Source organism: Ctenopharyngodon idella, chromosome 10 (assembly GCF_019924925.1).
Source record: "Ctenopharyngodon idella isolate HZGC_01 chromosome 10, HZGC01, whole genome shotgun sequence".
Classification (NCBI taxonomy): domain Eukaryota; kingdom Metazoa; phylum Chordata; class Actinopteri; order Cypriniformes; family Xenocyprididae; genus Ctenopharyngodon; species Ctenopharyngodon idella.
The window spans coordinates 29433575-29447112 of NC_067229.1; the positions used below are offsets into that span (position 1 = coordinate 29433575).

Genomic DNA, 13538 nt, shown 5'->3' on the forward strand with positions numbered 1-13538 from the left:
TTCCCATCCTCCCTTCCTCCAGTCAGGGTCTAGGGTCCAAATCTGCCCCCACTTACTCCCCCATTCAGCTCTCAAATTGGGCTTTCAAACCCCGGAATCACGTCCACAAAGAATCCCGTAGAGAAACGACTCCCTGGACGATGGAACCGAACCATAACCTTTTGGTTCTTAATTGTGGTTGGAGCAAGACTTGCTGCACCTGGCCTGAGTGTGACTTTGCTCGTCTAGTCTGCCTGCTTGACGCTTGGCCCATTTCTCCTGACTCTGGGCAGCTCTCTAAGCGTCAGCGTAGTGCTACTGTCTACAGCACACAGTTACACCATTCAAAGCAGCCGCTGGGCATGATGGACTGAGAGGAGAGATCACGCTAAACACAGTTTGAAGACTAGAACTGCGACTAGCTAGCAAATAAGGGATAGTTTACCCAAATAAAAATTGTCATCATTTGTTCACCCTCATGTTGTTTCCAAACCTGTATGACTTTATTGCCTCTGTGGGATACAAAAATTATTTTTCACACAATGACAGTCAGTGGGTTCCATAAAAACAACATTGGAATCCATTGACCTTCATTGTAGAGACAAAAAAAAAGGTTTGAAAAAACATAAGGGTGAGTAAATGACAATTTTAAAGGGAACTATCCCTTTAAGACCCCGTTAAATAAGTTTAATAAGTTCAACCCTGCAAACTGTTCCAGTCTGCATCTTCAAAAGGCCGTTCGCACCAAGAATAACTATAACTATATTAGTGTCCGCTTTAAATGCTTCAGCTCTTTAGAGTCTGTTTGGCTGTCAATGGGGGTGAACATCTGAACATCATTCTAAAAATTGCTTCCAGAAAATCATTCTAAAAATTGAAATATTTATAGAATTAGATTTTTTTTTTTTTTTAAACTTTATAGTTATAGTTAACATTATAGTTATCGTTCTATGTGTGAACAGCCCTTCACTATGTGCTTCAATTGCTCCATTATTAGGAAAATCCCTTATTATGTAATTTCTGTACAGGTCAGGGGTCATGTTTGTTATATTAAAAGAGATAGTTCACCCAAAAATGAAAATCATTTACTCACCTTCATGACATCGTCGACTCAAGTGAATGAATCAATGTCTTCTGAAGCCAAACGATAGGTGTAAGAAAAAAAACTAATATTTTTAACTTTCTGTAAATCATTTCTTTTGGTATATTGTCATATGAGCGTTCATGAGAGGGACGTTGTGATGTGACTTAAGCGCGTTTTGAAGTTTGCGTGAAAAGTAACGTGGAATCACGGACGCCCACCTCAGTGACAGTAGACCGAAATAAAAATGCTATTTTAATATGTTATATTTTTTACACAAACCTATCATTTGGCTTCAGAAGTCATTGATTCATCCAGTGGGATGGTATGGATTACCGTCACAATCATTGTGTGTGGTTTTTCAAGCATCAAACGAGCGGAAGCCATTCAATGGCATTATATGGACTCACGGAGATTATTTTCCTAAAAATCTTGTTGGTGTTTATCTGAAGATGGCGTGAGTAAATGATGAGAGAATTTTCATTTTTGGGTGAACTATCCCTTAAAATTGATCACATAATTCTTTTAATAATTAATTACACTAAATCAACTAAATTGATAGCCCCAGTTAATATGCTAATAAACATAGTATAATCTCCAAACTTTCCCAAGTCCACCTACCTGTACATACTAGAAAGAGCTCTGACAAAGCCTTTAACTGATAAGAAAGGTCAACGGCCTCATGGAATAATTAAGTGTTCATCAGATGTGCACTTCAAAATCTCAGCAGTGTTTCACCTACTGTTTTATATAGTGCAAATTCAGACATACTGACATATTTTTGCACACTATACAGTAGAGTAGGCACATTCAGAACAGAGTACATTTTGTAATATGTACTATAGTAGTATTACTTTCATTTTTATTAGTTTTTAAAAATGTATTTCTGTTTAGCTTTAATTTATATTTATTTCAGTTTTGGTAGTAGTTTTTAAAATAAGTTCAAAATTTTATTTCAGTAAGTTTTTCATTGAATATTTGTTTATTTTATTTTAGCTTTATTTCAATTAAGAAAAACAATTTTTAGTGGTTTTAGTTTCAGTTAACAATTTGACTGACCTTGCATAACTGTTGTTTTATGTTTAACATTCATCACACGTTGTTTTAATAACTGTCTGAAATAGCTGCTGAGTTTTGACATGCCATGTTGGAGATGTTTTTCATGGTTTATTCCACACAAACACACCGTTCCGGGACGCCCATTCACACTGCAACTTATAAACACACAAATAGAGGAATGCATACAGTCCGTCGGTTTTATAAACAAATGTGCGGCACAACTCCTGTAGAGATTTCGAAGCACCTCTCTCCGGTCAGGCCCAGATGAAGATGCTTTGAATGAGCCTTATGTGCAGGGGGGACTAGGTGAGGTGGGCTCAGCGGGAACGAGGGCTGAATTTGGAGGGTGGTTTGCTGGGTTTGTGTGTTTATTCCTCGCAGGATGAGGGGGGTGGGTGATGGGTGGATATAGGGTTGCTCCCAGCGCCCTGGTCTCTGCCTGCCACATAAAGACTGTTCCTTTAGGTGGAAGGTGAAACCTGGTATTGTGCTGTAAGAGAACAGTGCGCCCCTCTCTTTGACGTCTCTCTGGTTTGGTGCCTGAGAGCTGTGTGCATGCAGTAATTCTCACCAGTCATCTTACGCTGTCCAACCCTCTTCCTCCTGTTGCTGCTTTGGGATTTCTAAATGGGAACGACTGTGAGACTACGACTACAGTTCTATTCACACTCACACATACACAACAAACACACACGGCACAGAATGAACACTCCACATAAGAGCGCCAGCCAGCAAATCACTCCTGTAACCCTCCATGTGCCCCGACCCACAATTCAAATGTATGGTTCAGACACCACTTTTAACTTTACTTTCATTTAGATAGTTCTGTCTAGTAGTTAAAACTAGGGCTGGGTGATATACTGAATATTTATGGATGTTATTAAGTTGATTGAAATTAACCAGCACATGAATATTACAGTGAGATTGTGCTGTTTTTACATTTCTTCAAGACTATGCTAGGAAACTAGTCTGCTTATTATTCACAAACATGCACATATATATATATATATAAATATATATATATATAAATATATATATATATATATATATATATATATATATAATATAATATATTAGTCGCACGGGTATATTTGTTGCAATAGTCAACAGAACAGTACATTGTATGGGTCAAAATTATCGATTTTTCTTTTATGACAAAAATCATTAGGATATTAAGTAAAGATCATGTTCCATGAAGATATTTTGTAAATTTCTTACCGTAAATATATAAAACATTTATTTTTGTGAGTGGATATGCATTGCTAAGAACATTTTGACATCTTTAAAGGCGATTTTCTCAATATTTTGATTTTTTTTTTTTTTGCATCCTCAGATTTATTCAGCTTTCAGATGGTGTATAAATCTCAATTTAATATATAATACATGCATGTGTTTATTTATATATACATATACACAGTGCACACACATATATTATGTAAACAAACTTTTATTTTGGATGTGATTAATCACAATTAATCATTCGACAGCACTAAAATAAAATATATATATATATAATTCTTTTAATTTATTTTCATTTTGTGAAAAACGTTAGATGTATACATTTATAAATAATAAAAAAAATATATATATATTGTTCCTTTAATTTAATGTGATAATTTTGTAGAAAACATACCTTGAATTTTTTTAAACTCTAATTTCACTGTATTTTATTGTTTTATTGTACAATGCTGAAATTGGTGATGGTTTGGTTAAATTGTTGGGGGCTAAAAAAAAAAAAAAATCATACTTTCCGAGCAGCAAATACATAAATATTGTATATTAAATGTAATCAAAAGGCTGAAAAATATTGAAATAATTACACCAGCATACAATATACTGAACATCAGCGACAACTTGCTGAAATATTAACCAATCAAATTAAAGAACTGGAACTGTTACATTTTATTTTATCTCCAGTATATCGCCCAGCCCTACTCAAAAGCCATTATTCATAAGATGACTGAATGTACCATGTAGTTCAGAGGGTCAACTGTATGTGTATATCATATGACATGACATTAGCCAGAAGGTACATGTGTGTCATCTCCTATCTGAATGAATGCTTGATTTCTGCCCTCTCTTTTCACCTGACCTCACTCTTCCTGTTCTTCCGCTCTCCTCCCCTCTCTTGGGTTCATATTCCCATGCTAGAATGAGACTGAATTGGCTCTAGCTTCATTTCAAACAAAACACCCTCAGGTCTTTTATTTTGTCCTGGACTTATGTGGAGTGCTCTTTTCATTTTCTCTCTAGGTTTGCCCAAGAGAATGCTTCTGTTGCCCGTCATGAAAGTGCCCGCCTACCCCGTCCCCCACTACTCTTTCTTTTAGCTCAGGAGCACCTTACACACACACACACACACACACACACACACACACACTCAAGTACGCACACATACACACACCGCGTAAATTTACGTGAGAAGGGAAGGTCAGATAGCACAGCCCTATCACATGCAGGGACAGCTATAAGGGTATTTGTAAAGTGCTTTTTATTTGATTATTACCACATTTGTCCTCTGGTTTTAAAAAAAAAAAAATACAGGTTTTATTTTCTTCAGAAACAAAACTTGAAGGATGTGTACTGTGAATTGTTACCTCATTCTTGAAAATTTAAATTATATCAGCCTCTTTTGTTATCATGGTTTTTTTCTGTAGAATGGGAATAGGCTGTCATGACAGGCTTACTCTATGTACGGATATCAGGAGCTGTGCTTAAGATGTATAGATCTAATTCAAACTACTGCTTACAAATAAACCTTTATCTTCATCAACTGCCAAGCACTGACTGTTGTATATTTGAAACCTCTTTAGTTACTCATGAAGCATTCATATATTCCTCTATAGCAATTTTAGCAGCTGTAAATGAACATTTTTTAGCTTTCAGATATTTCCAGAAGTTTTAAGACATGTTCCAGGTTCAATACAACTTGTGCTCTATGGACAGCATCTTCACGTTCTGCTGATGACCACAGAAAATATAGGGTTGATTCGTCCCTCAGTTTGTAAAATTAAGCAGAAATTTATGTAATGCACTTTCTGTGGAAGTCTGTTTTGTGTTTGGTATTTTTATTTATTTATTTATTTATTTATTTATTGGTATGTTTAACTTTTTTCGTTTGGTTTTGTTGGACTAAATAAAAAAAATTGACTGTGCTTACATGAGTAATGTTAAAGCTATATTTTCAAAGGGTATTATATTTTAATGTTACATATTTTAATATATAAATGTGTTTTTGTTCATTTCAACCTGGTCTCATGGAAAGACGTAGTCCTACATGTGGGAACGTTTTCGCGAGTCGCAAAAATACGTACCAATACGTACATATCACTGCAGTTTCCAACAGAAATGAACACTAGAGGCAGTAAAACAGCAAGCGCTTTTAATCGTTTTCATACACAGTTACGATTACAGGGTCAGATTATAGATTAATAAAGACTTGTTTTTATGTCACTTTGCACAATATTATGTTATGACTTCAAAACGCTTTTTATTAAAGTGCACGATTTGTAAACGAATATATTTTGGACTTTGCATCACATAACCCGCTCCAAATGTTTCGCTTTTCTGACATAAAAGCTTGCTTGTTATTATGATACGGAGTTTTACTTAGGACGAGGAAGCCTTGGGTATGAATCCCGTGAAAGACCAGTCACGGTAAAAGAGATCATTAAAAGCTAAAATGGCACGATTACGGATGCTTTTTACTTTTGTTAACACTGTCGGGTAGGTTTAGGTGTAGTGTTGGTGGTATGTTATTTTAAAACGTAATGAAAATTTTTAAATCAGAACTGCGGTGATTCATATAAAAACCAACATCATGAAAACGTACCATATTCACGTTTATCTGTTCAGGCAAAAAAAAATGAACACACATTTCACATTGAAACTGCAGTGATATGTACGTGTTTTGCGACTCGCGAAAACGTTCCCACAGGTACGTTTTTCTAATGAGACCAGGCTCGTTAATTTTAATATATATATAAAAAATCCCAGTACAATAGATCTCCATTATAAGTACATTACCGTGCACACAATTTTTGCTCTTTTTACAAACTGAGGGACGAGTCAGTTCTCTTCTGTGTTAACTGACAGCATGTATTGAACCCAGAACATTACTTTTTATTTCATTCTAGCAGCTTGTGTTACCAGAGCTTATTTTAAAACATTGGACATTTAAGAATATCATCCTGCAGTTTAGTAGCTTTTTTGGGCAGTTAATGCATGTCAAGATGGCCTTTGAACCCTTTTCATGCCAACCTGACCCCTCATGCTGTCCCAATGAATGAATGGTGACCCTGTCTTGAGCTAGTTATGAAACTGATTGATTATTCCATTCATAGTCATGAAACATGATGTTGGTGTCTCCTCACAGAAGGTTAGCTAATCAGGCTCTAGATGTCAGTTGTTCCACTGAACAGTTAGTAGTAGAGTTGAACCATACAAAGGCACACATTACACAGAAAACTCAAACACGGCCCCCTCACATGGACACACACCGGAGCCTCCAGTCACAGCCTTACAGCGGAGAATCGAAAGCAGCAACAAGGGATCCATGGAGACATGCTACTGAAATGTCTTTTTGTCCTTTTTTGTTTTGACTTATTGGTGAGTGTCTTATTGTGTGTGAGATGTTATTTCATACTCCTCCACAGGCCAGCACAAGCGACTTCACATTGAGGATCACGTGCGCTCACTTTGCTCGGGGTCTTTCCTGTCCAGTGCTATTTTAGTTTCATTGAGATAGTGTTATTTTGAATGTTTTTATTGTTGTAAAGTTTTAGTAATTTTGTTTGTTTTTGCCATTTTTATTATTTTTTTTAAATGTCTGTAATTTAATTTGAGTTTTAGTTGTTTTAGTACATAAAGTTAAACTCAATGATAAGTTTATATATATAAATTTTATTTGTTAGTTGTTGTTTTTTTTTTGTTTTTTTTTCCAAATTACAAAAATGATTTTAGTATTACTTATCTGTAATAACCCTGTTCCTGACCCTTTGAGCTACAGGCGACGCCGCTCACCTTAAATATAACATTGGCTTCCATACATTGAGGGCAAAGACACAAGAACTCTTCCCTGTTACTCCAAACATTCTGGATTTAACGTTCATAAAACATTGACTCCATTGGTTCTCATTGGGTCATCTGGACAATGCTTGTGCTGGCTTATGGCTGGGTCATGATCGTCGCTTACCAAAGAGGAACTCCATCGCCATGGTTACACGAGTGTTCACGATATTCCCATTCATTGTAAATGGATCCCTCACATTCGTCATGGTCATCCTCAAGTGTCCACTCCAAACCAATGGCCTGTCCTCTTTGGTAGTGATAGCAGTCATTGTACTATACTCTCTCCAAAATCACAACAGATCTGATTTGTCAGAGTTATGTACTAACTACATCTGTATGGAAACCTCAGAGGTGCCACATACGTTTCACATTTCCTCTGCCTTCTATCAAAGGAATGAGCTCCAAGTTTTTTTTCCGTTTTGTCGGAAAGTTAACCGTGCAGCTTAAGTTGTTGATGTCTTTTTTATTAACCTGAGACGCTCCCGATGCAATGAAAACCCCACGTACAGCCCGAAAGAGCAGAGACCCTAGTATCCACCCCTGTGGCACACCCTAACCCCATTTCCCTCCTGCCATCAGAATGTATATACCGCTGCCTCCTGCCGGGCCGCACCATTAATCGCAGCTCTCTCTGCTCTTGTCCTCACTGTAGGTGGTCTTTTCATTGACAATCCCTTTTACCAGCCGCGGACCATCGCTCCTTTTTTTATTCACTTGGGTCCTCAAGATCTCTTCTCTGACTTCTAGAACCATCAGGTTGTGTGGCTCTAAACTGTCGTACCACTCCAGGCATGACCAGGCTGTCTCCACCGCACAGAAACGGCCCAAACTTCATTCACAAACCCATCCAAACCCAATCTAAGGATCCAAAAATGCACCACTCTTACAAAAGCAATACTCTATTTGACTTGCTCGTCCCGAAAACCGGCCGGGGACCTCGGTTCCTCCTTATATAGCAATACAATTGAACTCTTTTGAGCTTTAAGCTTACTTGAGATGTGAATGTTCGGTTGAGTCTTACTCAAACTTGGCATTGCAATATAGTCATTTTCATTGTATATTCACCACGTGTATGTGTGGCTATATTATAAATACATGCATATATATGTATGGTCTATGGCACTATAAATATATATGTGTAGATATACCGATGTACTTATGTATATTTATATGCAGTGTATATATATATATATATATATATATATATATATATATATATATATATATATATATATATATATATATATATATATATATATATATATATATATATATATATATATATATATATATATATATACATATTCTTGGTATTAATTATTTTAGAATTGGAAAGTGATATGTAACCATTATACTAGGATATAACTTTCTTCCAGTTTTATATATACAATATACACACATATATATATATATATATATATATATATATATATATTATGCTAAGCAATTTACTCATAAATTATTCTTGTGAAAATGCAATATGAAAGCCCTTTTCTTAATCTACCTGCAGTAGATTAGTAATGCTTCCTTCTCTCCGACTCGAGCGGCTTCGCCGTGTCTTTTCGTCAGATCTGCGCGAGTGTGTTTTTGCTCAGTCGACCAAAGTCTGCCGTTCTGGTTGGGTTAAGAGGTCCTCCTCCAAACATCTGGCCACCGTGCCGCCTACATCCACACCTCACAGGCGTACACGCAGGTTTTTTCTAAAGCACATTCTACGGCAGATTTGTTTACTCTTTCTGGCCGTTGACTGGGGTGCATACTCATACACGTTATCACGGTATGAGGGGCAGCTAGTGTGACCCGGTCACTCCTCACTTCTCCCTGCAAAAGCACAGGCGGCTCACTTTAATGCGGCATAGGTGGCCCTTCATTTGCCTTTCCATTCATTCTGTCATTCGTACTTCTCAGGCCTGTTTCACATTGCACACAAAAGTGGCACATATTTGGACATATTTCAGTACCCATGTTACAGCATTCACATTGCCTGCACAATCAGCATGACTTTAGATAGCAGAAGCGTAGCTGCAAGTTTCTGTGCTGTGCCTGTTCTTGAGGAAAACGTGTTGAAAATGTGCTATAAACCTATTTATCAACACAATATTTAGCATTAAAAGCTTTTATACAGTGACAGGCACACAAACGGGAGTTTCTGTTCAGTAAATCTGACTGAATCCAGATCATTGAAGTGGTTTATAGCTACACTTTATGTTTGGGTTCAGTTCCGTAGAATCATTTTCATTTGGATGTAAAGTAATATACATTTTCTCGTTGGTCAAGTTTGTAATCATTTTCAGTAGCTAACTCCCAACAGCTATTTAATAAATTATGGTTGTTATTAAAAGAGATGCTCAATTTAGTAACCCAGAAATCACTATTGCAGTACTATGCAGTTCAGCAGAAACGCTGTGGGTGTGAAAGCGCAACGCATGTTTTACTGCCGCTTGCGCGTGTTGTGAAACAGGCCTTGGGTTACTGCAGCAGCGAGCAGTCGCTTTTTACTTTTTTGCGTTTTTCTTCAGCAGGTCTGTTGTAGCGCAACTTTAGGCCAACTAATTAATAACAGCACTCAAAAGATACTCCCAGATACCAATCACAGAGCACAGTAATGGGGAATAAGCTTGATGATATAATTTTATCTGTGCTATATTTAGATTTGAAGCTATTTAAAGAACCATCTTACTGTCAGGACTGTAGTCTGAATGCTTATTGTTAAGTAACGAAAGTAATTTTTTATATAAAAATTCACTTGTTAGCTTCACATGTATAAGAGTAGATAATTCAACCAATATCACTAGGAATGTATTGATGTTTGTATGTCAAAATAGTTTGATATTTTACTGTGCTTTCAGTAACCAATTGAATGTTAAAATTTCTCACCAAAACCCAAATGTATAAGGCAAAAAAAATTGGATTTCACAACAACAGGACACAACTGATATACTTTACCACCCAGCTCACATATACTGTATACTGAATGTGTCCCCTTATAAAAATTTCCCCATGTATTTAGTCATATTTTAGCTGTTGTGTTTGAATGCGAAATATTGTAGCTTTCAAATAGGAAAAGATGGGATATAATCACAGAAATACTACCAAATAGTAATAGTACAGTATAGTTCAATAAAAGCAATAGTACAACATGCATCATATGATAGTTACAGTTTAAACACATTTGTTTCTCATAATGTACTTTTCGTTTTTAATTTTTTGGAACATTTTTGAAAACAAATTCATTTTTCTGTTCCCCAACCAGACGAGACTTCGGTCAGTTTTGAATTAGAGCTGGTAAGTCTTGTATGGGTAAGTTTTGTATGGGAATGCAATAGATAGAGATTTGAGAGAAAAGCTCATCAAAAGACAAAACATTAGATGGCCTTTATTTTTCTTTGAGCTTTATGAATGATCGTCAAACACACAAGCCCCTTTCCACGATCTGACACCACACCAGCATTATGCAGTTCAAAAGACTCACAACTGGGTGTTAACACAGTTAACGTTATATTGAGTTAGTAAAACAGAGGGCTAACAAATTGTAGCAAAGAATGTTTTCATTTTTGCATTACATCGATTCAAAGTCTTCCATGATATCTTTGTCTAATCAGTTTGCAGAACATAAAACTCATCGATGATTAAAGTCAACATGAAATCAAAATTGACCCGATTTACTTTCACACGTTCCCTAGATTATGAACAATTCATCACTGTATGTTAATTTAACACTTTTGGGTTTTTTTCATCAAACTTTAATAAAATAAATGCCTCTGCAATGACTTTTGCTGATGTCAACAATCCCTCTTATTTTTCAACCCCTCTCCTCTAATCATCTGGCTGGCTTATATGTAACGCTCATTTTCATAATCCAATCAATTCCCGATGTAAACATTCTGTAAAACATTCCTTTCAAAACAGGAATAATTAGCGGGAGAAAAACAGTATTTCATTTGAACATACATAATGTTGTTTACAGATGTGAGTTTAGAATCTCAATACATGTTGACTTTAACCAAGATTACCAAGTAATATGATTTTCCACACTCACAAATGTGCTGTAAAATATTACATGTTTCAAAGCAATGTCTCATAGTCAACAAAGATATTACTGGGGTGTTTCATTAATCCAAATATACAAATCCGGCATAAAAGCCATATGGGCTGTGTTTACACTGCAAGTCTTAATACACACATCAGATCTTTTTACCATATCCGTTTTTTTTTTTTTTCTCGCCTGTTTACATTCACTTTAGACATGACTGGTATCCGATATCTGTGTTTACATTAATCCCCACCCAAAATGATTCTGTTGGTGATCGCTTTATTATGCGGCATGGTTGACCCTCGGGTTTTGAATGGCCATGCTATTAAAATGATTTTATAATTCAAGTCGGGTGGCCATGAGTACTTGCCAGCGTAGATAAGCTGTCATAGATTTTTGCGGCACAAAATCTGACTGAATGGATATAAACCAGAAAATAATGGAAATTTTTGTTTGTTTTATTTACGGTTTGTTTAGATCTATAATTTTGAAGTGTAATAAAGTAGTGCGGAAAGATTGTGAATTACCCACGTCTGTACAGGCAACGCTATCTCACGACCAATTCGTACGTATTTTACGCGGTGGCTAATTCGTACGACCTCACTCGTAGAAAATTCATACGATTCGTCTAAACCCCAGTGACGGGTAGGTTTAGGGGCGGGGTTAGGGATAGGTCATTCGTACGAATTCATACGAATTTGGCAACTCGTAAAATACGTACAATTTAACAAAAATTTACAAATTTGTACAAGTGAGGTCGTACAAATTAACCACCTTGTAAAATACATACGAATTACCAGGAGATCGGGTTGATCGAGCGGTTTTATTTATACGATTCATGAGGCAGAGGTTGAAAACACGTTTCTATGCTTCATAATCAAGTTTTGTTGCTCCATGTCTGCTTCATAATACAACATTAAAAAGCTATCTGTGTTGGCAAACTTGTTGCTCTCGCCTTGTGGGAAATCCAAGGGGAATCGGATTTACGTGTTTAGACGTAGGTCAGATTTCCAGATATCAGATATGTATCTGATTTAAAACCACATTTGGAAGTGGCTCAGAACGGATGCGAAAATTTGGATCTTTTGATTTTTGTGTTTACACATGTGCAATAAATTCCGATGTGTGTCAGATGTGAGTAAAAAATCTGATTTTTCTTGTGCGAGTGTAAACGCAGCCATAGTCCGTCTTTATAAACATCAGATGTAGCTGCATTTTTGCTGCAGTGCTTAAAAAGCATCAAAATGTTTTCCTGAAGTGCAAATATGTCTCTCTTCATGCCAGCCTGCTTCCCCAGGTGACATCGACAGCCAGATGGTGTTCATAAATATGTTGTGAGGACTCAAATCTTTGTTCAGTTTAGATTTTAATTCTGCTTATCAAAGTCGAGCGGAGCTCATCAGCTGGGTTTGAATCTCAGTGGTCTATCGTAGGGAAAGATGGGAGAAGACATTTGCACAGCTGCATCTCCTGTGAAATTAAGTGTTGAGGTGATGAAATAAAATTCTAATAAAAGACCCAGAGAGGCTTCAGATCCACAAGAGAACATCTGATTAAAATAAACCAGGCTTGATTTCCTGCGAGCCATTAAAAGTTTTATTTCCGATTTGGCGACTCCTGTATGATGTCACAGTTTCTGGGCGGGGCCCCACGATACGCATAAGATTGTGCGCGACTTCCATAGGCTCTACTCGGGTAGATGTCAAATGCAACTTTCCAGATATGGCATCCGCTTCTGCTGCCATGACGCAGCAGTTAATGTATGTGCTATAGACATCTTGGAGCCATGGTGTTCACGTGAGAAATGCAGGTTCAAGTCCCCAGTGTCTTCACTTTCTCCGTCCAGTACAGTAGAAAAAAGCTCTTAAATTAAAAAGAAATCTAGATTGAAATCAATCTGCCTCTGACAGAACCAATACCTCATTTAAAATCTTTTGTCCAAACACCATGTATTTTTGTTTCATTTAATAGGTAAATGACTAGATTAACTGATTTTAAAAGAAAATTATTTAACATTTTTCCTTTAGTACTCTCACTTTGCAATAGATTGATAGCCATTAGATAAGAGACACTTTATAACGTTGGTGCTTTATGAATACGAGCAGACTACTTCGGTTTTTGATGACTCTTAATTATTAAAGAATTAAGTGGTGGAATATTTATCCTGTCGCAAAGGAAAGGGACTTGTGTGTGGCACTGGAAAGCTGGAAATTCAATTTGCGAGCTTGCTATACAAGTACAGAAATAAAGATCCAGTTTCAGAATGAGCAAGCTTTGCAAAATGAATTGCTGAAGTGAATGTTTTTTCCACGTCTC

The 13538-nt window shown here is 36.5% G+C and overlaps 1 protein-coding gene across 5 annotated transcripts in view; it reads left to right on the forward strand.

Moving 5' to 3' along the window:
- Positions 1-8333, forward strand: part of strbp (spermatid perinuclear RNA binding protein) — a 98112-nt gene extending 89779 nt beyond the window's left edge. For 3 of the 5 annotated variants that reach the window (XM_051911415.1, XM_051911414.1, XM_051911416.1), the window contains exon 19: positions 7842-8333. In XM_051911415.1, the coding sequence (XP_051767375.1) occupies positions 7842-7936 (95 nt within the window). In that variant the 3' untranslated portion in view covers positions 7937-8333. Of the gene's footprint in view, positions 1-4372; positions 4900-7841 lie in introns of those variants that run through there. The other 2 variants (XM_051911417.1, XM_051911419.1) reach the window with 1 other exon arrangement.
- The last annotated feature ends 5205 nt before the right edge of the window (positions 8334-13538 follow it).